Below are 22961 nucleotides of genomic sequence, written 5' to 3' on the forward strand. Positions count from 1 at the left end.
CCTTTGTGTGTGCCCCCGACCTATCACGCCCCCTATCCAAGGCTATGTTGAGGTCTCCCATCAGGATTATTTGGCCCTGTGCATTATCCTCCAGCACTCCCAAAAAGTGTCTCAAAAACTGCTTCTGGCCTGTATTTGGTGCGTACACTACTGCCATAATGTAGGGGAGGTCCTGGTTCTTCCCCCTGGCCATTATGTACCTACCCTCCTTGTCCAGTAAGACTTCGAGGACTCTAAAATCCACTGTTTTTTTGATGGCTAGGGCCACTCCCCTCGTTTTGCTCTTTCCAGATGCGTGCAGGATCTGGTCAAACCCCTGTAACTTTAGTCGCCCCTGACTTTTGCGCATGAGGTGCGTTTCTTGCAGGCCCAGGATATCCAGCCCTTCTTTCCTCGTTAATTGTTCTAGCTTTTTCCTCTTCAGGAGGGTATTAAGCCCCCTGACATTATGGGTTAACCACTTGAACGATTATTGATTTTCCTACTTCCCCCTGCTTGCCGGTGGCCCTCATCCTCCCTCTCTCTGTACGTTCCCTCCCACCCTCCTTTCCCCTCTCTCACTCCCCTCGTTGTCCCTGTCCGTCCCTCTGCTCCAGCTGCCCCTTCTCCACCCCTCCCCACTTTCCCCTTCCTGACTGGGTCCTCAACCCCTTCTACCCACTCCCTCCCTCCTCTTCGGGTCTCATCGCCCTTACTGATCCCCAGATGTTTTCGCCCCCCTCGCCTGCCCTTATTCTCCTTCTGTCGTCCACCACCCCTTCTTATGATGCCTGTTCAGGGCTCGCCCACGCTCGGTGCTTCTCCCTCCTCTTCATTTGACTTTTCACCCCTCTCCCTGTATGGTGGGCCGCGTAGCGTTGCCCTTCTCCTCCTTTTGTCTCCGACTGTAGACCATTCCCACGGTTTCATTCTCAGTGTGTTCGCCATTACTGGTGCCCTTTTGGGCCTATCCTCCCTTCGCTCCTGGTCCAGGTCAAGGTGTAGCATATCTACTCCTTGTAGGGTGGTAATGCGTCTTTGCCCCCCTGCCCACTCAAAGAGGAGTCCAAAGGGAAATGTCCATTTGTATCTGATCCCCTTTTCTTTGAGTAGCGCTAGAACTGGGCCCATCTGACGGCGCTTGATCAGAGTACTGCTTGCTAGATCATGGTATAGCTCAATACTTTGGTCCTGGAACTTGATCGGTTCCTGTTGTTTTGCTGCGCTCAGCACTGTTTCTTTTTGGCCATATCTTGTGAATGCTGCAAACGCATCCCTCGGTCTGGCCTTCGTATCTCTATTGAGGCGTCCCACTTTGTAGACCCTGTCTAATTCGACTGTGCTCGGGTCCACTTCTGCTATTAGTTCTGCAAAGATGCTTTGGATGACCGCCTTCAGGTCCTTGTCTTGTAATGTTTCCGTTTTCCTCCACTGTTGGGTGTCACCTTTTGACTTGATTTCCACTCACAGTCCCCTGCGGGCCTTCCCGCCTCGAGATGGGTCACCCTGTTGTATCTTTTTGCCAGATTCCTCTACTTAAACGCCTCTCTTCTACACCCTCGTTATTCCTGGGTGATACCTCCCTTGTCGGGGCCCTCGGCCTCGCCTTTCTGTCTTCTTTGCAGGTCTGGTCCTTTCTTGCGGCTTTGGGTGGACCTCCCCTACTTCCCTGCAGTGGCGCCCCACCCTGCTTCTTCCCAGCATTTCCTTCAACTCTGCCGGGGTCGGTCCCCAGCAGGGACGGCTGGCCCACCCCCCCCTCCTTCCTGCTGAATGCTCTAGTACTAGATTACACTCAAGCCTGGTCCGTTTCTGGGGGCTGGCTCCACTCCCCTGTGCCCCCTCATGCTTCACTGGTACGGGGGCCACTCCAGGTGTGGTCCCTCTTCCTCTTACCAGTACTTGGGGGGGGGGGGGGGGGGGGGGAGGGGGGTCCCAGGTGTCTGCTGCCCGGGTCCGTGGGCCCCCGCTGCTCCTCTAGGCCTCCCCTTGGCAGGGCTCCTCCAGTCTGGCCTCCTCTGTATGTGAGGCGTGCTTGTATCCATTCCTCCTTGCCTCTATGGCCTTTCTCCCTGTCCCCTCACGGTTTATCCCCCTTCAGGCATGCTATCCTTTAGGGGCCGGGCGGCTCCTTGTCTGCTCTCAGCTTTTGGTCCGCCTCTCCCCTCTCTAATGAGCTCTCCGCCCCCTTGCTTGCCGTGCAGGCGTCCTAGGCACTTGATGTTCAGTGCCTGTGAATGAGCCCCTCGGGCCGTGGCGCTGCTGCTTCTCACCTGGGCCTCTCCTTCTTTCCTCCCTGCTCCGTCCGTGCCGTCCCTTGGAGCGGGTCTCTCCGATCCCCAGGGAGCCGGCTGGTGGTGCTCGGGCTCCTCTCTGCTCGTCCCTCTGCGCCTTAGGGGTGCGCCACTTGGATTTTCGCCTGCTGCCGCTGTCCCCCTCACGTCACCCGGTCTCGCTGCTCACTAATCCGCCTTGGAGCCTGTCATACACTGGTGCCTCGCCTCCCTGCCTGCCTGGCTCTCTTTTGCATCCCGGGGTACTTCGGCAGCCCTCAGGTCACCCGGTCTCTACTGTTGGCAGGGTGACGGGCTGCCCCGCAGGGTGCGCCCTGTCGTGGCGTGAACTCTCCCAGGCCATCGTCTTCAGCTGGACCTGCTGGGCTCCTCCACCCTTTTGCAGCTTTTGAGTTGGGGTGTCTGCGCCGCCTTTTCGGGCTGCTCTTTCTCCTGATCGTGTCCCTTCAGCCTTCCCCGTCCTCTGTGGGGGGCAGCGACTGTAGCCGTGTGGTGGAACCTGCTTAAATCGCTGGGGAGTCACGGGAGCGCCGCCGGCACGTCTACCTGGTGTCGCCGGCCATTTTAGAATCTTCACCCCCTTTCCTATTAATCTGATTTATCTTTAAACTTCAATAAAAAAAAGTTTGCCTTTTTTGCCCTTTTGGGAAAGTCGAATCTGGGTGTGTTGTATTGTGCTGTGCTCAAATACTTAGCCAACAACTTGCCAGGACCCGAACTTGGAACGTCCTAGAAGTAGTTTTGTTTTTCTTTATTGGCTTATAGGTGTTGATGCACACAATGCCTTACCAGGCCCAGTCACTCCTTGGTGGCTTGAAAATGGGCTATAGTCTGGCCAGTCTGTTCTTGGTTCTCCCATCCCCAATGAGGCATCTTGGGGACCACCAGCTATGGACCAGTTATAACGGTGACGGACTGGTAGATTTCCTCAGTGAAGTGTTTTTGGCAGCCTCAAAAACAAATGTCCACAAGATGGCTAACCTCTTGACGAAGCCATCAACTTTGGGATCCATAGATGGAGGCGCAAAGAGATTCAATGCAGAAAAACTCATAAGCACTTTCATGATGTTGGACATAAACCTAGCCCTCTAATCCATAAAGACCTTTTTGGGAACTGCACATGTGTAAAATTGGAAACCAATTCTTTAATGATTTGTTGGGTTGTAATATTTCTCATAGGAAATGCCTCCAGTTATTGAATGGCATAGGCGACAATCGCCAGGATGTACCTCTTCCCAGCATTAAATGGTTCCAACCTTTAAATGGATTCCTCCATAATTTGTAAGGTTTGCAGAGGTGCTTGTCCTTTGCCCATCTGGGTTGTCTGGCAACACACCATCGCAGAATGTCTTTACATGCTGATCGTTTCTAGGCCAGAAAAACTCACTGAGAATATGATCCTGAGCCTTGGCATTACCCTAGTGTCCTGCACATAAGTGGGAATGTGTCAACCCAGCACTTTTTGCCTAAATGTGGTGTGCATATGGTCTGGCTATCCCCTTTCACACTGTTTTCTTCTCGATACAGCAAACCTCTGTCCTCCACAAAATGCAGTCTTTACATTCCAGCCCTCTTCTATTGATCTACTCGTTGAAGGCAGACTTAAGGGAGGGATTATTTGTTTGGGCTAGTGGTGACACTCAGCCCCTATGGCCACCCGATCCAACACTGCTAGTGAAAGACAGGGGACTTTGTCACAGCACCTGGGCATTTGATGATGCATCTTTCCATACATGTGGGGATAACTTGGGCATTCTTTTCTGAAAGCAGCCCAATAACTGTGCTTAATGTTGGGCAGTGTCTCTGATGCGGTGGAGGCGGACCGCGGAAGGGGACTTTGGGATGCAAATGAGCAGGCACAAAGCTGCAGCAATTGACATTTGGCAGGTATCTTGTATATAGTGCGCCAAGTGGAGAGACAGGACAAGGCACATTGAATTTGTTTAGGCAATAGATTTATTTTTCCAAACAAAGTATAGTGATTTGTGTAGGTGTGGGGAGGAAAAATATGTACTAGTATCATCGCAACCAAAATTAAGCTTCACTTCAGTTCTGTTGGGTGTTCCTCCATCTCACACCCACAGGTAACCACTTAAAAAGAATAGTGTTGAACAAAGATCCAAAACACTGGGGCTGGAAAAGTAGAACACAAACAGTCTGTCTTCCCCAATGGCTTGCGCTGTGCTCTAGTGCCTCATTCCAACAGTGAGGCGCCTTGGTCCATGTCGCAGCATTCTAATACTCCAGATGTTCCCATTAGAAATTCAGGACTTAAAAGCACAGAATCTAAAGAAATTCTTGGTCAATAATTTCCCAAATAATACTTTGAGTGTACTGCCCAACCAAACAGTAGTCGCTAAGCCTTGATATTGATCACAGAATATATTGTGGGTAGTATGGTCTACTGCAATGCATATTAAATACTTTATAATTGTGTGTAATCTTAAGAACTCTTAATAGTTAAGTAGGAATAGTTTTCTAGGGTCATCAACTTTGATCAATATTTAAAAGAGTACGGTATCATTTGACAGTGGGTAGAACAGTGCTCTAGTTCTGTAGTTCATTGGCCCCCATTGTGGCATTTATATAAGTAGAAGTGCAGGTTTAGGCATTTGCTGACATGCCATGGCCTTTAGAATCTGCAGGTACTAGAATCTGCAAGTCGTTGAGTTTTAGTATCGACCAGTGGTTAGGCTCTTAAAAATATCAGATCTACATTTTATTTAATTTTGTTATGGTGTAACAAAACCTTACACACTTAATTTCTCAAATCAGTAGTATACATACCAATCTGACCTAAAAGAACAACATAGATGTACAGGAGAACATAATAAAAATATATAAACACACCAATATTGTACAAAACAATGATACCAAGTTCAAACACCCCAACAAATATTTCATCGTTGAAATTGAGCTGTTATATAGCATTGTACTCTGGATATTTATGTATTGTGCACAAAGGATTACTGTTTAATAATCGGTTTAGAAAAATGTATGATGTAAGATAATTGGTGGCTAGAATCGAACCCACTGCTCCTGAGACTGCTCGCTTTCAAGGGGAGATTTTCAACATGGGTACACCAACGATCTGGCAATGACATGTGCCTGAGGGGGATATGAACCCATTTACAGGCCACAAAACCACACATTTTGGGCAGAGCTTGCATATGCAGTCATGATGACCCCTGTGGAATGATTAAGGGGCACCTAGTGGTGAAACTATATGGACCAGATGATGCATGTTAGAGATGCTTGTGTCTGGTTGCATGATGGCCTTGAGGCGCGTTGTAGTGTAAGAAACATTCCCTGTTTTTAGGAAGAGCTGGGTTGGCCAAGACAGTTGAACAGATGCGTTGGTGGCCATTCATAGACCTGTGTGGGAAAAGCATAGAGGGAGGGGAGGGGTAAGGGGAGGGGAGAGAGCGAGAACACAGTTTGTACATAATACAAAGGGGCTGTGATCTCGGATCTCCTCTGGGTGGGGTGTATGATGTGTGGAGTCAGAAATGAAAGGCGGAGTAAAACTTGTAATTTTTCTCATTATCTGACATATTAAACAGAAATCAGTTGGATTAACGCCTCCCTATCCTAACCTTTTCACTACCTAGGAAACTAAAACTAAAGATCAGTCTGTGTGAAGTCATTAAATGTATAAACTGTCCTTGTGTCCAAAACATTCTAATCTGGCCCTCACACTAGAAATGAACAACTAAGCGTGTGTCAAGGAAATGTCATGTATATTGTTGGCAAAAAGTATTCATAATCAAAGTAAATAAATACATCCAACAGAAAAGTCTTCTCTGAGGAGAAACCCTTGGAATCCAGAGGGTGGTTTCTATTTTCTTGCTTAAGGTAGTACTTGTTGCAACTGTCCCCACATTGACATCTCATACATAGGGACTTGTTCAAGTTTTGTTGTTGCGCTTTATCTTGTCGGTATTCAAATATTCTTAGTCCCCAATGGCTCTGGGCATGCTCACCAGTGATTTGCAGCATCCCCGACCTGTGGCGTGTCTCTGTGATGAAACTCTCTCTCTGAGGCAGCCTCTGTTGTGCTGTGGATCTTCCTAAAGCATTTCTTTCAGCTCTGCGCCCAACCGCCGACTTCTCTCTCTGGGCTGGCTTGGAGAATGCTGCCTTCTAGCAAGGCTGTATCCCCGCGGCCTCTGCTGCTGCTCTCAGGGCTCTGACTGTCCTCCAAAGGCTCCGGCAGTATGTCTCCTTCCTTCGTGCCAAGTCGGTATGTGACTCTTGCGTTTTGCTGCATGGATGTGCCTGTTATCTCGACTTTCTCCGGCATGGCCCTTTACCGTTCTGCCTGCCTTTTGAGTGTGGAAGCCTATTTTAAATATCAGCTCCACTTCCTCGTCTCAGTACTTGAGGCTTTATGGGAGTTGGAAGTGCATGGAGATCATGGGATTTCTAAATAGATGTTTAAAAGTCTTACTTAGACAAAACATCAGAAACGGTAGATTTTATGTGTTGTGTATTTCTGAGGCCTGAACAGGATTTTGACTAAATTGACAGTATGCCATCAGATGTTTAGGGGTCCTATAGTTTTCTTCAGGAAAGAATGGTGAATACTGTGTCTCTTTCAATGGAGTCCACATGCCCAAATGGCAGTAGTCTCCGACCACTTGATCCACCCTCGTATTACCAAACCCAGGGTCCAGATCAGGTAGTGGCTGCCGCCCCCTGGCCATATGAGAGGAGGTCATCGCCGGGGCACCAATGGAGCTCATCCTTAACAGTGAGAAGTATTTGGAAATGCATTCAAAGTAAGTTCATCGGTATGGAATGAGTGTTATGCCCGAGTATGCTTACCTAGCTAATAACACACATTTCATCATTCTTCAAAGAAGTTGTGATACTTTACTGTAATATGAAATGAAATATAATTTGCAGATGTTAGGACCTTATAATGTTTACAAATAGTTTGTATTCTAATTTTAATAAATCTGTGTAATGTGTTGAAGGTTTATTGTAAAAGTAAATGACACATAAATCAACACATTTAACATTTAAAAAAACATCAAGGACCTAGGGAAAACATTTGTTTTGCATTAGATTAGGGATGAACTTGGAAAGGCAGGTTGATTAATTTTTACTTTGGCCTAATCTATGAAACTAGCACATGGTAGCTGGGAGGCTAATGCGATTTGTCTGTAGGCCACATCATTTGGACATTATTTGTATACTAGGGTGTCCCTGGAGGTGCGAGGACCTGTTATAATAGGTTTTGGACCTTATGTTGATCAAAAGGGGAGCACTAAAGGCACCCGACAAGAAAACGAGGCACACTAAAGGATCCGAGGATCCGTATTTAGTTCAACGCTCCCGTAACAGTTTAATTTTGTTATTTAGAAGTCGTTCTTCAGTTGTAGAGCTTTCGCTGGTACCTGTTGGGTGTTTATCGAGCCCTAACCCTCATTCTGTTATTGAAATAAATGAACCAGATCTCTAGGTGTGGCATGTATCATCTTAGTTCCCTGCATGTCTCACTGCTTTGTGATATTAGATTTTTGATTTTAGCCCATTTCCTAGCCTACTCTCACAATGTTTCTTCTGATCACTGTGGTCTGGGGGATTGGGTATCCTGCGTTTTCTTCTCTCTGCTAACAATCCCCTCTTTGCTTCTTCTCAGGCACTGTTGGCGTTGCTGCGGTGACAGCTGGCCCTGGATTAACAAACACTGTTACAGCTGTGAAGAATGCCCAAATGGCAGAGTCTCCATTACTTCTCATTGGTGGTGCAGCTGCCACCCTGCTACAGGTGAGCCAGGCCCAAGCATTGAGGGGGGAATTGCAGTAGGCCCTGTCATGCTGCTTCTGGTGACCAGTTAAAACATTCAGAAAGTGTTATGTTGAGGAGTCAACAGAAGGGATCAATTCAGATATTTATTGGGAATTCTCGTTTCAGATGCTTGTGAATCTCCCTAGAATCACATGTTGTGCATATAGTCAGACATCTAGTGGTAATCGCAGAGTATTGCATCTTTCTTTCTAAGATTGAAAAGGGATGTCGACATGGGCCTGACTATCCCAAACGTGACATGTAGTGTACCCAAAAACCTTCACGCGGTGACGTCCCACAGATAGTTTTTTCTCCGCGCATCTAGTTGGTCGCACATGCGGAGCTCGTATAGAGTTTATATTGCATGTCTATTTGTAAGCGGTTTGCACTTAATTAGCTCGACGGCTACTCCACGACTGATCCTGCCTTGCTGACGATCCATCTACTGACAACTCAGTGACTGATTTCCTCGCAGCTCTGGCACTGCTGCCCGGCCTCACAATAGGGAGAGTGGGGCCCTGTTATTACTGACTTTATCCTGAGAATGCCTCTTCTTGCCCTCTTTTTTCCATTAGTCTGGCTGCCGTTTCTCTGTTATGAAGTGAACACTCTTTAAATTCTGCACATCTTACAACAGCAAATTTCCCTGGAAAGATGCCCATCGCCAGTACAATCGGTGCCTCCCTCGTGACTATGACGAACTGTGTTGCAAGGCCTGTAATCCATTTCGGCCCCAAACCTGGGTGCACTAAGCGGTAGGTGGCCTACGCTATGCAGGCCGAGAGTCACTCCCTCGCCGGCACCTCCGAAGAGGAGTCGGTCGGCAACTGCGGTTCGATTCAGAAGCTGTAGACTTCACAGTGGAACCTACACATTACTGCATGTCCATCACCGGCGCTACAAGCATGCTACCGGCAGTGCGATTGGGGGGAATCACACCCCGGCGACAAGGACACACACACTACACCTACACCTAAGCATACAACCCCTACGCTTTCCTCTACGGATTCACAGAGAAAGCCTTTGTCGCACGCAGGCCTGTCAAATTACGACAGGGTCTACTGAGCCTTGTGGCTCAGCGCCCTTTGCACACACGCCATCACGGCCTGCTCACGGCATGGAGACTTAGTCTTTGACAGGCGTTCCCATTAAATCTTTGTCACCCGATGCAAAGGCATCGAAAGACGTGCCGAAACTGGCCCATTCATCCAAGATGCTCCAGAAGCTTCGTGAGAAGCTCTCAAAAGCGTATTTGCCCGATTCTGACCCTAAAAAGGCCTCTGCTTTAACAAAGGGGTATTCTTCAGGCTCTTCCCCTCTTTCCAAGGCCCTGCAGAAGGCTCTTGCTCCAGCTGCCCAGCCCTTCCCTCCCACTGACGAGTCCACGTCCTCTGGGTGGACTGAGATATTTGAGGCATGTATGGATAAAATTGGCTGAGTTTATCAACTTTTTGGGCCAGTTCGATGATCTGCTCAAGTGACCTAGGCCTGTGGATTCATGTCCTGTTCCTCTGAAGTCCGAAGGCTCCTTTCACCAGGTGCATTATTTGCATCCCCAGATAAGCAACATCTATAGGTACCTCCAGATAGATGTGTTCCTGGATGACCCCGACCAGGACATCTACTATGTCCCTGACCCAGGTCAGGCATTTCAGGACCCTGTAACGAGCCTCACAATAGGGAGAGTGGGGCCCTGTTATTACTGACTTTATCCTGAGAATGCCTCTTCTTGCCCTCTTTTTTCCATTAGTCTGGCTGCCGTTTCTCTGTTATGAAGTGAACACTCTTTAAATTCTGCACATCTTACAACAGCAAATTTCCCTGGAAAGATGCCCATCGCCAGTACAATCAGTGCCTCCCTCGTGACTATGACGAACTGTGTTGCAAGGCCTGTAATCCATTTCGGCCCCAAACCTGGGTGCACTAAGCGGTAGGTGGCCTACGCTATGCAGGCCGAGAGTCACTCCCTCGCCGGCACCTCCGAAGAGGAGTCGGTCGGCAACTGCGGTTCGATTCAGAAGCTGTAGACTTCACAGTGGAACTTACACATTACTGCATGTCCATCACCGGCGCTACAAGTATGCTACCGGCAGTGCGATTGGGGGGAATCACACCCCGGCGACAAGGACACACACACTACACCTACACCTAAGCATACAACCCCTACGCTTTCCTCTACGGATTCACAGAGAAAGCCTTTGTCGCACGCAGGCCTGTCAAATTACGACAGGGTCTACTGAGCCTTGTGGCTCAGCGCCCTTTGCACACGCGCCATCACGGCCTGCTCACGGCATGGAGACTTATTCTTTGACAGGCGTTCCCATTAAATCTTTGTCACCCGATGCAAAGGCATCGAAAGACGTGCCGAAACTGGCCCATTCATCCAAGATGCTCCAGAAGCTTCGTGAGAAGCTCTCAAAAGCGTATTTGCCCGATTCTGACCCTAAAAAGGCCTCTGCTTTAACAAAGGGGTATTCTTCAGGCTCTTCCCCTCTTTCCAAGGCCCTGCAGAAGGCTCTTGCTCCAGCTGCCCAGCCCTTCCCTCCCACTGACGAGTCCACGTCCTCTGGGTGGACTGAGATATTTGAGGCATGTATGGATAAAATTGGCTGAGTTTATCAACTTTTTGGGCCAGTTCGATGATCTGCTCAAGTGACCTAGGCCTGTGGATTCATGTCCCGTTCCTCTGAAGTCCGAAGGCTCCTTTCACCAGGTGCATTATTTGCATCCCCAGATAAGCAACATCTATAGGTACCTCCAGATAGATGTGTTCCTGGATGACCCCGACCAGGACATCTACTATGTCCCTGACCCAGGTCAGGCATTTCAGGACCCTGTAACGAGACCCAGACTGGGACCCCGCTGATGATCAGGGCACATGGCACACTACCCCTTCCCATGGACACTCTTCCCGTTGTTCAACCCAGGGACTCGTCGCCCATTGACGACCAGATGCTTTTTAATAACCTTCTCAAGAAAGTGGTTGACCATTTTAAAATGGTCACTAAAGAAGGCCGTAACAGATTCAGACTTAGTGGTTAACATCCTTAAAGAGAAGGTCCCAGTCAGCCCAGCTATTACGCTCTTAGACGCCAGGCTCCCTCCTTGCTGACACCCTCACTCACTCAGTCAACCCTCTAGTAGAAAGGATGTTCTGCCCAGCGCTTTCAGACCCTCTGTATGGCAGAGGCCACGCTGTCCTGGACTCCCTGGATGTTACAACCACCAGGAAACTAGCAGGATGGCTATCCGCCTCAGTCTCCTCCAGACAAGGATTGCAAAATATTTTACGCTCTCGGCAAACGTGTCCCCGCCTCTGCCACTTTTTGTACCGGAATTGCCAAGGATGCCATGCTCCTTGTGAGCTTTGGCGATGTACAATGGGGACTCGTACAGGAGGGCCTTCAGAATGTTACAGAACCAGCCCGCACCCAACTCCTAGTTGTGATTGCTGAAGGATGCATGGTCGCACAATAGCCTGAAAAACACTCTGGATTCAGCTGAAACAGCGGGATGCAGCCTTACACAGGGGACTTTTCTGAAGCGCCGTGCCTAGCTGAAAACTTCAGGATTTAGGCCAGAGACTCAGGCTTCCCTCATCAATAACTCAGTGGAAGATTCTGCTCTTTTTGGTAAGGTGTTTAGGCCCTGGAAACCGCTAAAAAGAGCACAAGACCCTCTAATCATTTAACCAGATCTTGGCCAAACCCTTTGTCCAGCAAGGGGCATGTAATATCCGCTTGTCCTTTTGCAGGCAGTCTTTCTGCCGTTCCTCCCAGAGGCAGTACATGTCAGGAGGAGCCCCTTGGTTTTCTGGTAAAGGTACCTCCAGCCGCTTTCATTCCCCACAACAGCAGGGATATCGACACAGGAAGGGAAGAGGGAGAAACTCTACAGTCAGAGGCTCTCTAATGATCCAGCAAATGACTTGGCAGTAGGGGTCCACTCCCATGTCTCCCCAGTTGAGGGACGTCCAACATCTTTTGGTTCCATGTGATAATGTCCCTGCAAAAAAGTCACAGATAAAGTGCAGTTTTTTTGCAGGGACACTACTACATGGAACTTGCGGGGGGGAAACCCTTGCTTCCCTTTCCCCATATCTATGGTCACCCTATAAAATGTCGCCATGACTTTTTTTCCAGTGACAATATGTATGGCGACCATATATATATATAGGGACAATATTACTGGATACACATCTTTTACCCATGCGTGGCAGGGGATCACTTCAGATCAGTGGGTACTCAAGACCGTAGCCCACTGGCACTGTATAGAATTTCTACAACCACCCTGCTACCATCCACCCAAGAGCAGATGACTATCGGCAGTGCATCTGCAAATCGTAGTGGAAGAGATCCAAATCCTTCTAGGCAAGGGAGCTATCGAGGTCGTCCCTCATCTTCACGTAAACAAGGGTATTTATTCAATATGTTTCCTTGTACCCAAAAAGGATCTTACCATGCGCCCTATATGATATCTGCGTCCTGCAAACAAATGTCGAGCCTCAAAAGTTCAGGATGACAACTCTTCAGGAATTAATCCTCCTTTTGAAATAGGTGATTACATAGCAACTTTGGATATGAAAGATGCATACTTTCATATTTCAATGTTGCCAGCGCACAGAAAGTACTTTGGGTTCAAGATAGAAAACACTCACTATCAGTTCAAGGTGCTCCCCTTTCGACATTGCATCAGGCCCAAGGGAGTTTATAGAGGTACTAGCGTTAGCAGCTGCTCACCTGCACAGGCAGTCCATCCCAGTGTATCCTTATTTCGATGACTGGCTCCTAACCGGAGACTCGTATGAAACGTGTCTGGAGAACACCCAAAAGACGATAGATCTCCCTTTCAATCTGGGATTCTCACTCAACAAAGTCAGGTCAGGCCCCCAGTCAACTCAAACAGTTTCTTGGGGCACTAATTCGGACAGAAGACTGCCTCGTCTTCCCCTCCAATGAAAGGGTTCAAAACATGTTGTTCCAGTTGCCTCACTATGTAGCCAGTCTCTGGATAATAATACACAAGGCCATGTGGCTACTGGGGATGATGGCATCCTTTATCTTCCTGGTTCCACACACCCATTTGCGCCCCATGCTGGAGTGGCTCTTGAGCCAATGGTGTCAGACAAGCAGTCAATGGGATGATGTAGTGGTTATCACGACCGCCCTTGTTCAGTCTCTGCAGTGGTGGTGGTCAAAGGAATGCCTTCTGAAGGGGAAATCCTTTACCACTCCTGCATCTCAAACATATTTACAGGGGAAGACCGTTCTTGTCCTCACAGACAGCACCACAGCCATGTACTATCAGAACAAGCATAGGGGCACTTCCTCTCCAGTGCTATCCAAACTGTTGCAGAATTTTTGGAAGTGGGCACTCCAAGACATGTTCCTACTATCTTAACATGTTCCAGGGCAACACAATCTTCTGGCAGACGTGTTCAGCAGAGACTTGCACCTATCTGTAGAACGCGAGTGGTGCTTTCAAAAACACCTTGATGTCTTTGCAGATTGGGGACATCCAGACATCGATTTATTTGCAACTCTGGGGAATGCCCAATGCAGAGATTACACCTCCAGGTATTCTCAAACCATCCAAAGGGAATGGTCTCTGGATAACATGGTCCGGGAGATTTGCCTATGCTTCACCCCCCACCCCTGCCACCCTCCCAATCCCCCCCATTCCCCTTCTCAAATGAATAGTACACAAGATGCACCAGGAACAAGTTGCGCTAATCCTGATGGCACCAATGTTTGTTTGTTTATTTTACTTGTATACCGCACCTGACACAGGGGTATCTGGGCACTCGCGAGTAAGAGGATGGTTACAGATTACAGTGATAAACACTCAAATTACAATCAAGTTTTCAGTCATAGTCAGCAGACAGAGATATACGGGCATTGAGGGAGAGAAGCATTTGCATACATGATTAAGAAGCGATGTATAATTGAGAACCAGGTTATTTCTTTTTGAGTAGCCAAGAGATAACACTGCTCCTAAAGTTAGCGAATATTTGGATGGATTTAATGTCAGATGGGAGTGTGTTCCAGAGTTGGGAGGCCAGGACCAAGAAACTGATGCCGTCTGCTCTTTTTAAGTTGTAACGGTGTAGTACTAGGCAAGAGGAGTTGGAGGATCTTGCAATACGAGTGGAGGATCTTAGAGTGAATTTGTCAGTCAGGTAAGGTGGCGCTAATTTGTTCAGTGCTTTGTAAGTGAGGCAGAGCGTTTTTAGTTCGATTTTAATTATTTTTTAATTTTTTTTATTTTTTTTTTATTTTTAATTTTTAAAAAAAAAATGTTCTTGTATGGATAGCCATTTGCAGAGTTTTCTAGTCGCTGAGACATGCTCTCTTCTAGGTATGTTTAGGGCCGCTCGGAGTGCATTGTTTTTTATTAAGTATGGTTTTGTTAGCGACTAGATAGAGACCATTACAGTAGTCCAGTTTGGACTGTGTAAGTGCTCTGGCTAGTATGAGGCAGCTGTCGGATGACAGCAGAGGTATACAGGCCCTAATCAGCTTGCCTGTGTAGATGATGGCTGATGCAGTCATGTTCACCGCAGGTTGTAGGTGGCGTTGAGGTACAAACCTAGCGTTTTTCCATCTTTCCCGATGGGAATGTTGTTCCCATCTATGTTGATGCTGCTGTAGTTTGTGCTTAGTTTATTTAGGTTGGTAGATGACCAACCAGGAGGATTTCAGTCTTATCATCATTCAGGCAGAGTCCGTGGAGGGCCATCCATGACTTAATGATGGTGTAGATTTTGTTTATCCATACTACATCCGTGTTAGAGATGCCTGTCAAAGGAAGGAGTATCTGGGTGTCATCTGCGTAGTTGATTTAGGTGACACCCAGACGGTCCAGGTTGTCAAACAGGGGCTTTGTAAAAATATTATACAAAGTGGGCGAGACGCAAGACCCTTGGGGCACGCCACAGGTGATAGGTATGGGGTCATCTGCTGCTGACGGTGAAAAGACCAGCATGGTTCTGTTGTTGAGGAATGACTGAATCCAGGTGATGGCAGTGCTCGAGAAGTGAGTTGCCGTGGCGAGGTGATCACATAGTACCCTGTGGCCGACTAGATGAAATGCTGCCGACGGGTCAAGGAGGAGTAAGATGGCCACGTTTCCTTTATCTTTTAAATCGTCAATCTGGCTTTTGAGGTCGACAAGGGCAGTTTCCATCCCATGTTGAGGTTGGAAGCCAGATTGTCGAGTTCCCAGTAATTTGTTTGTCTCTAGGCGGTCTTGGATTTGCAAATATGAAACCTTATCGAGGATTTTTAATAAGAATGGGACTGTGGTAATCAGTCTGTAATTTGTAGGTATTGAAGGGTCTAGTGTTTGTTTCTTAAGTAAGGGGAGTACCCACGATTCCTTCAGGTTGCTAGGTACAGTACTACTAGAGAAGGAAGAGTTAATTAGCTTAGTGATTAATGGGGCTAAGTCTCTGGCCGCATCTTTTATGATCTGCGCCGGACAACTGTCACCCTGGCAGTTGGAAGGTTTCAGGGAGGCTATTATTTTTTGTGCATCTGTAACTGATACATGAGTAAATTTAAAGCCTGTAAGTTGATGTGGAGAGGTAGAGGGATCCACAGGTGGTGAAGTAGGGGTAGAAGCATTTAGTTGACGCCGTTTGTCATCGATTTTGGACTGAAGGCCGGGAATTTTATTGTTGAGAGCGTTTTGGATGCTATTGCACCAGGGTTTGTCTTTTAGGCATGTGTCTGAGGGTGGGTTGGGATTTTCCAACTCTCTCAGTATGTTGAACAATTCTTTGGTACTGGAGCCTGCTTGGTTTATTCTGTTGTCGAAGGTCTCCCTCTTAGTGCGGATAATCTCGCTTTTGAATTTACCAGCGATATCTGCTAGGTTGGATTTGTTCTCTAAGGATATAGAGTTTTCCAGAGTGTTTCAAGTTTCCTCTTTTCGGTTGTAGTAATTTTGGTTAATTGGTGAACCAAGTGTTTAGATGAGCTCTTTGTTTTTCTCTACGCATTTTGAGCAGAGCGATTGTGTCTATGGCTTTGGCAATTGATTTTTTGTATAGGTCTCCCTTTGAGAAGGGTAATGCCTTTAAAGCAGGGATTACTAGAGGTATAATAGCTTCAACAGTGATGTTGCGTTTGTTTCGAGTGAGACACGGTGGTGTTACTGGGTACATTTTCTTCTCTAGGTTAGTAATGCTGAGCACAAAGGGGAGAAGGTAGTGGTCAGTCCAGGATAGGGGTAAGGACTCGTTCATTGTGATGTTATAATTAAGGTCTACTACCCAATCGAGGGTCCTTCCTTTCACATGGGTAGGTTGAGTGATCTTTTGAGTGAATCCTTGTTCAGATAGAGCAATGGCTAGGGCTGCGGCTGGTAGATCATTGGGGTTGTTGAAGCCTAAGTTGAAGTCCCCTAGGATTATATTTTGCGATGTGGGTTTGGTGTTGTCGACAAGTAGTGTCATGACATCTTCCTCAAAGTATCCTAAGGAACCCGGCGGCCTGTATATTAGGTGGCTGGTGATAGTACTTTTGAGCGAGGTTTGGAATTTAATTGATAAAAGCTTGCATGATGTGAAAGAACTTGAAGGCACTATTCTTATGTCTAGCGAAGTTCTGAAGATGATGGCGGTGCCTCCTCCTCTAGCATTATGTCTGTCAGATCTGAGGATAGAATAATTGTCAGGGACAGCTAGTACTAAGGATGGGCCTGCTGCTGCATGCAGCCAGGTTTCTGTCACTGTGAGGAAGTCAAGGTTGTTGGACAGAATGGCGTCTGCAATTTCAGTGGCGTGAGCAACAAGGGATCTGGTGTTTATTAGCGCTCCTTTGATGGGCTCCCTTTCAGTACTGGGGTGAGTGATGTTAGCTCTGGGTAGATTCTGATTTCTTTTAGCTATTTTTTTGGCTCAGTTTGAGGTCTATATGTTCCTTAGAGGGTTTATTTGAGTCGGTGGGTTATATTTGACCGTTTGGCTAGGGTATGTAGGAATCCTGGAACAAAGTCTGAGGTTTCTGGTCTTGGGATAAGGGCATATGGTTGGTAGGCCTGTGGTGAGGTGAATTGAGTTTTTGGTAATTGAGGGAGTGGCAGATGTGCATTTCTTCTTCCAAGGAGAGATGGGGCGTAGATTTGGTAGGAATAGCGTTGGCTTGGGTGTGGTCTGTATGCTGGGAATGTTCAGTGAAGGTAGGAAGGGGGTGGGTTTAATCCAAGGGCTAAGGGTCATGGCAACGTTCACGTTAGGGCGCCATTGTTGACCCATCTGGTAGAGGTTAGATGGTTGCCTAGTGTCAGGCGTGGTAATAGAAAGTAACGGGGGATAGTACAGAATGTACTAAGCATGGTGTGGTTGCTTACCTGCAGGTGCATAGTGGGAGTGAGCATAGTGGGGGCATAGCATGGGCGTATCAGCTAGTGCAGCGACAAAATTACTGTATTAACAGTACATATACTTGTGTACATAGCATTTGCAATAGTCTGAAAGAGTATACAGTATCCTGTATCAAGTTTGGTGATATTGATACATATAGTACAATGAATGAATCCAGTACACAATGAGGGTGATGATAGTTGAATGCAAAGTATGAGCAATAGGCAGATTGGCTGTACAGTATACGGTATCGGGTAAGGTGGAAACAATACATATGGTATGGAGCCGTAATCTACTGTTAGCAGAGTGGTGCAGGTAGCAGTACAAATGTTTAGATGTGCAGCAGTGGCAATAGGCTGATTCGATAAATAGTAATGCACAGGTGCACTGGTTTAAGAGTACATGGTGTGCTGCACCTTTCAAGGCAAGAACAGTGCTGATTATGTTAGACTTGTGGTCTGGAAGTGCACCTCAGGAGTATCAGTAATGGGTGGAATCCCATGTAGTAAATAAAGCTCAGTGTTGATGCTGGGAGATATAATGCTGTGCCACTGATATATTGTTGCGTGTGCAGGCTTGATAATACAGTGTACTGTTCGAACGGGACATTAAACTTCAAAAATGCTCTGGTATCGGGAGCTAACAAAAGTACAAAGTGGGCTGTTCTGTTATACAACGATCACTTGAGGCTATCCCATGTACAGTGGCGTAAGGCAGATGTAGTTATGCGGAATGGGCAGACAATGGAAAGAGAACTTTAGAAGTGTGTGCACAGTGGTAGGCTGGTGGTGGAACAGTCGGTAAGCGTAGGTCGTTGAGGGGGTCAAAGTCAGTGTCTCACCGTATGTTTCACGTAGATGCGTCGGGAGGAACCACGAGCAGCGAAGACAATCAGCGGTATCGGGAAGCGAGGACGCACAAGAGGGACAGGCTTAGGACCTTGAGCAGCCCGCAGCGCGGCACGCTCGGTCAGCTCTATCACGAGTGCCTTAATTCTGTGCCTTGCGTCTGCGCCAGGGTTCGCCAGCTGGCGACAGATGATAGGCTGAAGAAGGATTTTGCAGCCAATCAGGGGGCAGCATCGGTTGATGAGGTGTGCTGCTAGGGTTCCTTAGAATATGGCGGCTATCTTAGGAAGGAAGATGTCCTCGGCAGCCATGTTTCTCCCATCCAATGGGAATGCCAGTCTCCCTTCCCAGGAAACTGCCCTGCCCATACAACATGTTGTCACAGGACCTAGGGAAAACACTGCACCCGTGCTCCCAAACATTCAACTTAGCAGCTTGGCTTCTGAAGTCAGAGTTTGGGCATCTCAAATTACCTCAAAGCTGCATAGACATACTTAAAGGGGCATGGAAACCTAACACTAGACAGTGTTACTCCAATAAGTGGAAATGATTTGCCATTTGTGACTATTCACAAATATAAGGTGGTACTGCGCACACACCCACGCTTTGCGCCTAAGTTAATTTCTAAGTTCCACGTGAACCAATCAATATAACTTCATACTTTCTTGCAGAATCCAACAAACCTGGCTGAAGCATCCATGCACTAGATGTTGGGAGAGCAGTAGTCTACTACCCTGAAAAGGCTAAACCACTAAGACAAACCATTTCTTTGTTTCTGTGGCAGCTGGTAGAGAAAGGGAACCCTGTCTCTAAATCTGATATTTCCAAATGTATTGTTAAATATGTCACACTGTTACTCTGTTTCCAAAAGAGACTTACCCCTTACACCTAGAGCTCAATGTACTAGAGTCACAGGAGCTTCTGTAGCTTTTATTGCAAATGTTCCTCTTTACTTTATTTGCAAATCAGCTACCTGGAGTGCCGATCACACCTTCATTCAACATTACTGCTTAGACACGCACTCAGTCTGATTCTCAGGTGGGACAAGTAGTGCTAAGACATCTCTTTACTACTGTTCTTTCACACATCCCACCACCATCTCCTGGTACTGCTCGATAGTCGATGCACAGCATGTAATTCTAAGCTGATTCACAAACATCAGAAGACATACATTACTCACTATAATTGTATTTCTGATTGTATCTGCTTAGATTTGCATGCACCCACCCTTCCTCCCCTCTTGGAGTGGAAGAAACATAGACATCTTACACCTTCTTGCTTCTGTAATCACTCACCTTTTGTAAGGCTCCTTCACGGCAGAACAAAACAACCGGTGGGATCTCGACACATGAAGGATTTTGGGTACACTACACGTCACGTTAGGGATAGTTAGTCACCCCTATGTTGACGTCCCTTTTTGATGTTCGAAAAAAGATGCAATACTCCACGATTACCACTAGATGTCGGACTATATGCACAGCATGTGAATCTAAGCAGATGAAATCATGAGAAAAACGATTACAGTGAGTAATGTATGTCTTACTGAGGCCACGGACTGGGTTTCTGTAGCATGTACAGCTAGAGAAGCTTTTATTTTGCCCATTGTCCCCCCCGCCCCCCCACCCCACACTCCCCACTCCCCACCTCCCCTGAAAATCCAAAGGATATGTTTTCACTATTTTGACAGGGTGGTGTTCAGTAGTGTGCCCAAGATGAAGTAGTCTAGTCTGGCGTCCTTCCCACCTTCTCCTCTGAAGAGGTCTGCTTTCTGGGTGGTAAGACAGTCGCTCAGTCTTTTGTCTTAAAAGAATAGTGCGCTCAAAAATATTATTGTCCCGAGGGTTCGGGCATGTGTTTTTAAGCATACGTTGATCGATTGTACAAACATTTCCTGTGCACCTTACCGTAGTTTTCCTTTTTTACACATACGAAAATAGGCAGCAGGGTGGGGCCATCTTGTGATAATCTTATCCGTTGCCGCATCGCCCAAGGTAGACTGCCCCGGAGGCACTAAATCATATCCTGTGCCCCTGAGGCTGAGATCACTAGGCGCGTACCGCCCATTTCACGCCAATGCACGTCTCGTGTCAACATTCGCTGCGCTTCAGCTAATAACGTGTCTCCATGGAAATGCAGGACGCTATTAGGGAGAATTCTCATTTCTGGCTAATTTCCCTCACCTAGTGAGTCCCGCAGCAGCTTTGCTGGACTTATGGAGTTTATTTTTTCACTTGGTAAGAGTGTGATTTTTACCCCCACTCTTACCCATGTTTTGCTATGTGTCTTTTACCTGTTTTTATGATTGTGGACTCTGTAGTACACCACTCCAGTAGCCCCCTTCTTTTGTGTGTTACACAGCACCTTCAGTGCAGTGACACAGGGTTGTCTTTTAGTCTTCCCACCAACTCCATTTCTGGGGCTGACTACAGTCCCCCAGAAAAGGGTAAAGTTGCCTTTAACTTTACTTAGTCAATTTACCACAGATCCAGTACACCCCATCTTCCATGGAGTACTGGAAAGGGTTACTTCGTATCCCTTTGTATCTGTACCTCCTAGAGCATTGTTTCGCTCTTTTAACATTTAGTCTTGGCTGGTGGCAGTGGTATCTAGCCAAACTTTTCTACCACGATTATATTAGATAAACGTGGTATTGTTTTAGGCTATTATATTAGCCTCAAACTTAATCCCACTTGACCAAATACTTTTTCTTTTGGCTCTGGTCGGGTTTATTCGCCATTTCTTTTTGTTAAAGTCCTTCTTGTGTCTTACTTTGCGCGGCAAACCAGGTGTGCCTCCTTCGTTCACTGTCTTTTGGCGGGCTTCTGCTCAGAAGCCCTCTTCCAGGCTCCTGGTTGTCTAGGTGGGCTGAATGTGAGGGCAGGGTGTAGTCACCCCCTGCACAGGGTATCCTAGGAAACCCAAGTCGCACTTTGCCATGATTGGGCTAGAAGTCAGAGAGTCGCCACTGGAACTACAAGGAACTGAAGAGAAGCGGAGAAGAAGTCAACTGCTGCAACTACCCCATCCCGGTGAAGCCCTGCTGCAGTCCTGAGCTTTCTACCCTTCGACGACCAGAGAAGATCCAGTCCGGAGTCTTCTTCCCTTGAGCTTGGTGGGGATAACCAGCTCATCTTCCACAGCCAGAGGATTCTCTTCTTGGTCAAAATCGCTGCACAGTGCTGTAGTGGTCCGGATAGCCATCTGAAGAGCCTCTCCTGTTTTTAAGGAGCGCACCTTTTTGTTCATCGTCGCTGCTGCCAGCTTCATCCCTGTGTGGTGCAGACCCCTCCAAACGTCCTCCTTCACATCGAAACTCCAGGAACCGTGGGTCTGCAGGAAACCAACAGGACAACTGCCAGGGCACCAGCTTCTCCATTGAATAAGGTACTGTGTTCTGCTTGAGGAATTAGGGTGCATCTCTTTGCTTCATCTCCAAGGCTTGCCCTTGTCTTCCCTCCTTCTTATAACTTTTGCTTCCGAACATTGACAATATCAAAATACTCTTGGCTACGTTGAATCGTGAACTGTCCGACTGTGTGATCCTCGACAACAGGCACCCGGTGTCACTTGACCCTGGCTCCGGCCCTTTGACTCTTGAATTCCTGTCTATGAATGTTCTTCAATTCTGTCTGCCTAACTATAATATTGCCTATGATTTTTGCCTCCAACTCTGGGTATCTCAGGTGCTAAGTGTGCTTTTGCCCCGGTAGCATTTCTTGTCACGGATACACGGTTATTTAGTAGACTGAACTGTCAAAAAGTGATCGCAATCGTATTCACGGTAGCGTGTCTTGTTTCGTAACACCGGTCCATTCAAACACAGGGTACTTACTTTGAGTCATACTGTACAAAGTAAATTGTTTAGTTGTAGTATATTTTACGTGTGGTTTTGAATTTAATAGAAGTGTTGTGTTTATAACAAATGGTTTAAAAATAAATGTGCTCATATTTTTCTACCTGAAACCTTGAGTCAGTGTTTGCTTGAGTCACAGTTATTGTGGTCCCTTTGTGTAATCTCTGCTACTGCTCATATACTCTTGAGATAAGCCTGGGTGATCCACTACTGCTACCACTTTAACATAGTAGTACAGGCTTGTACCAAAGGTAAAACTTGTATTGCCACCTGTAGTCTTCATTTTGTGTAGTGGTCCCTAAGGGCACTGCACAGGATTCTGCCTAACAGAAGCCTCTTTCCTCAATAAGTATAAACAGACCGCTTCTCATCAGACAACATCAGATTTGCTATCGTTTCACTGTCTTTTTTTGAGTATTCTGTGCCTCGTTTCTGTGCTCTGGTCAGCTACCTTCGTTGCTCGTAGCCCGTGCGAAAAGATACTAGTACCATTACTAATCCATTTTTATTTTGCCCCATAATGGAAACAATACAGCCCTACCAGTACGAGCCGGAGTATTCCGAGGCGGAATTACTCAAGAGAAAGATGCGCAAACGATGAGGCTTCGGACGGCAGTTGGGAGGACGATTCAACAGATCAAGAGCCTGAGCCTAGTCGCATGGACGAAGTTTCCAACTGGTGTACCTGCAATCGGTGCGGGCTAATGCCAACCGAGGAGGAGAACTGCTGTTGCCGAGAAAACTCTGGATGCTTGTCCTACATACCGGAAGGCGAGGCACGGCCGCAATGCGTTACTGAGCTGCACGACTACAGGGCAGCCTGC

General features: G+C 47.2%; 1 protein-coding gene across 3 annotated transcripts in view; it reads left to right on the plus strand.

Moving 5' to 3' along the window:
• Positions 1 to 22961, plus strand: part of ILVBL (ilvB acetolactate synthase like) — a 655021-nt gene that overhangs the window by 224300 nt on the left and 407760 nt on the right. For all 3 annotated transcript variants that reach the window (XM_069604705.1, XM_069604708.1, XM_069604707.1), the window contains one exon: positions 7921 to 8048. In XM_069604705.1, coding sequence (XP_069460806.1) covers positions 7921 to 8048 — 128 coding nt within the window. The remainder of the gene's footprint in view (positions 1 to 7920; positions 8049 to 22961) is intronic.

This window comes from Ambystoma mexicanum, chromosome 1p (assembly GCF_040938575.1).
Source record: "Ambystoma mexicanum isolate Mex_15411 chromosome 1p, UKY_AmexF1_1, whole genome shotgun sequence".
Taxonomy (NCBI): Eukaryota; Metazoa; Chordata; class Amphibia; order Caudata; family Ambystomatidae; genus Ambystoma; species Ambystoma mexicanum.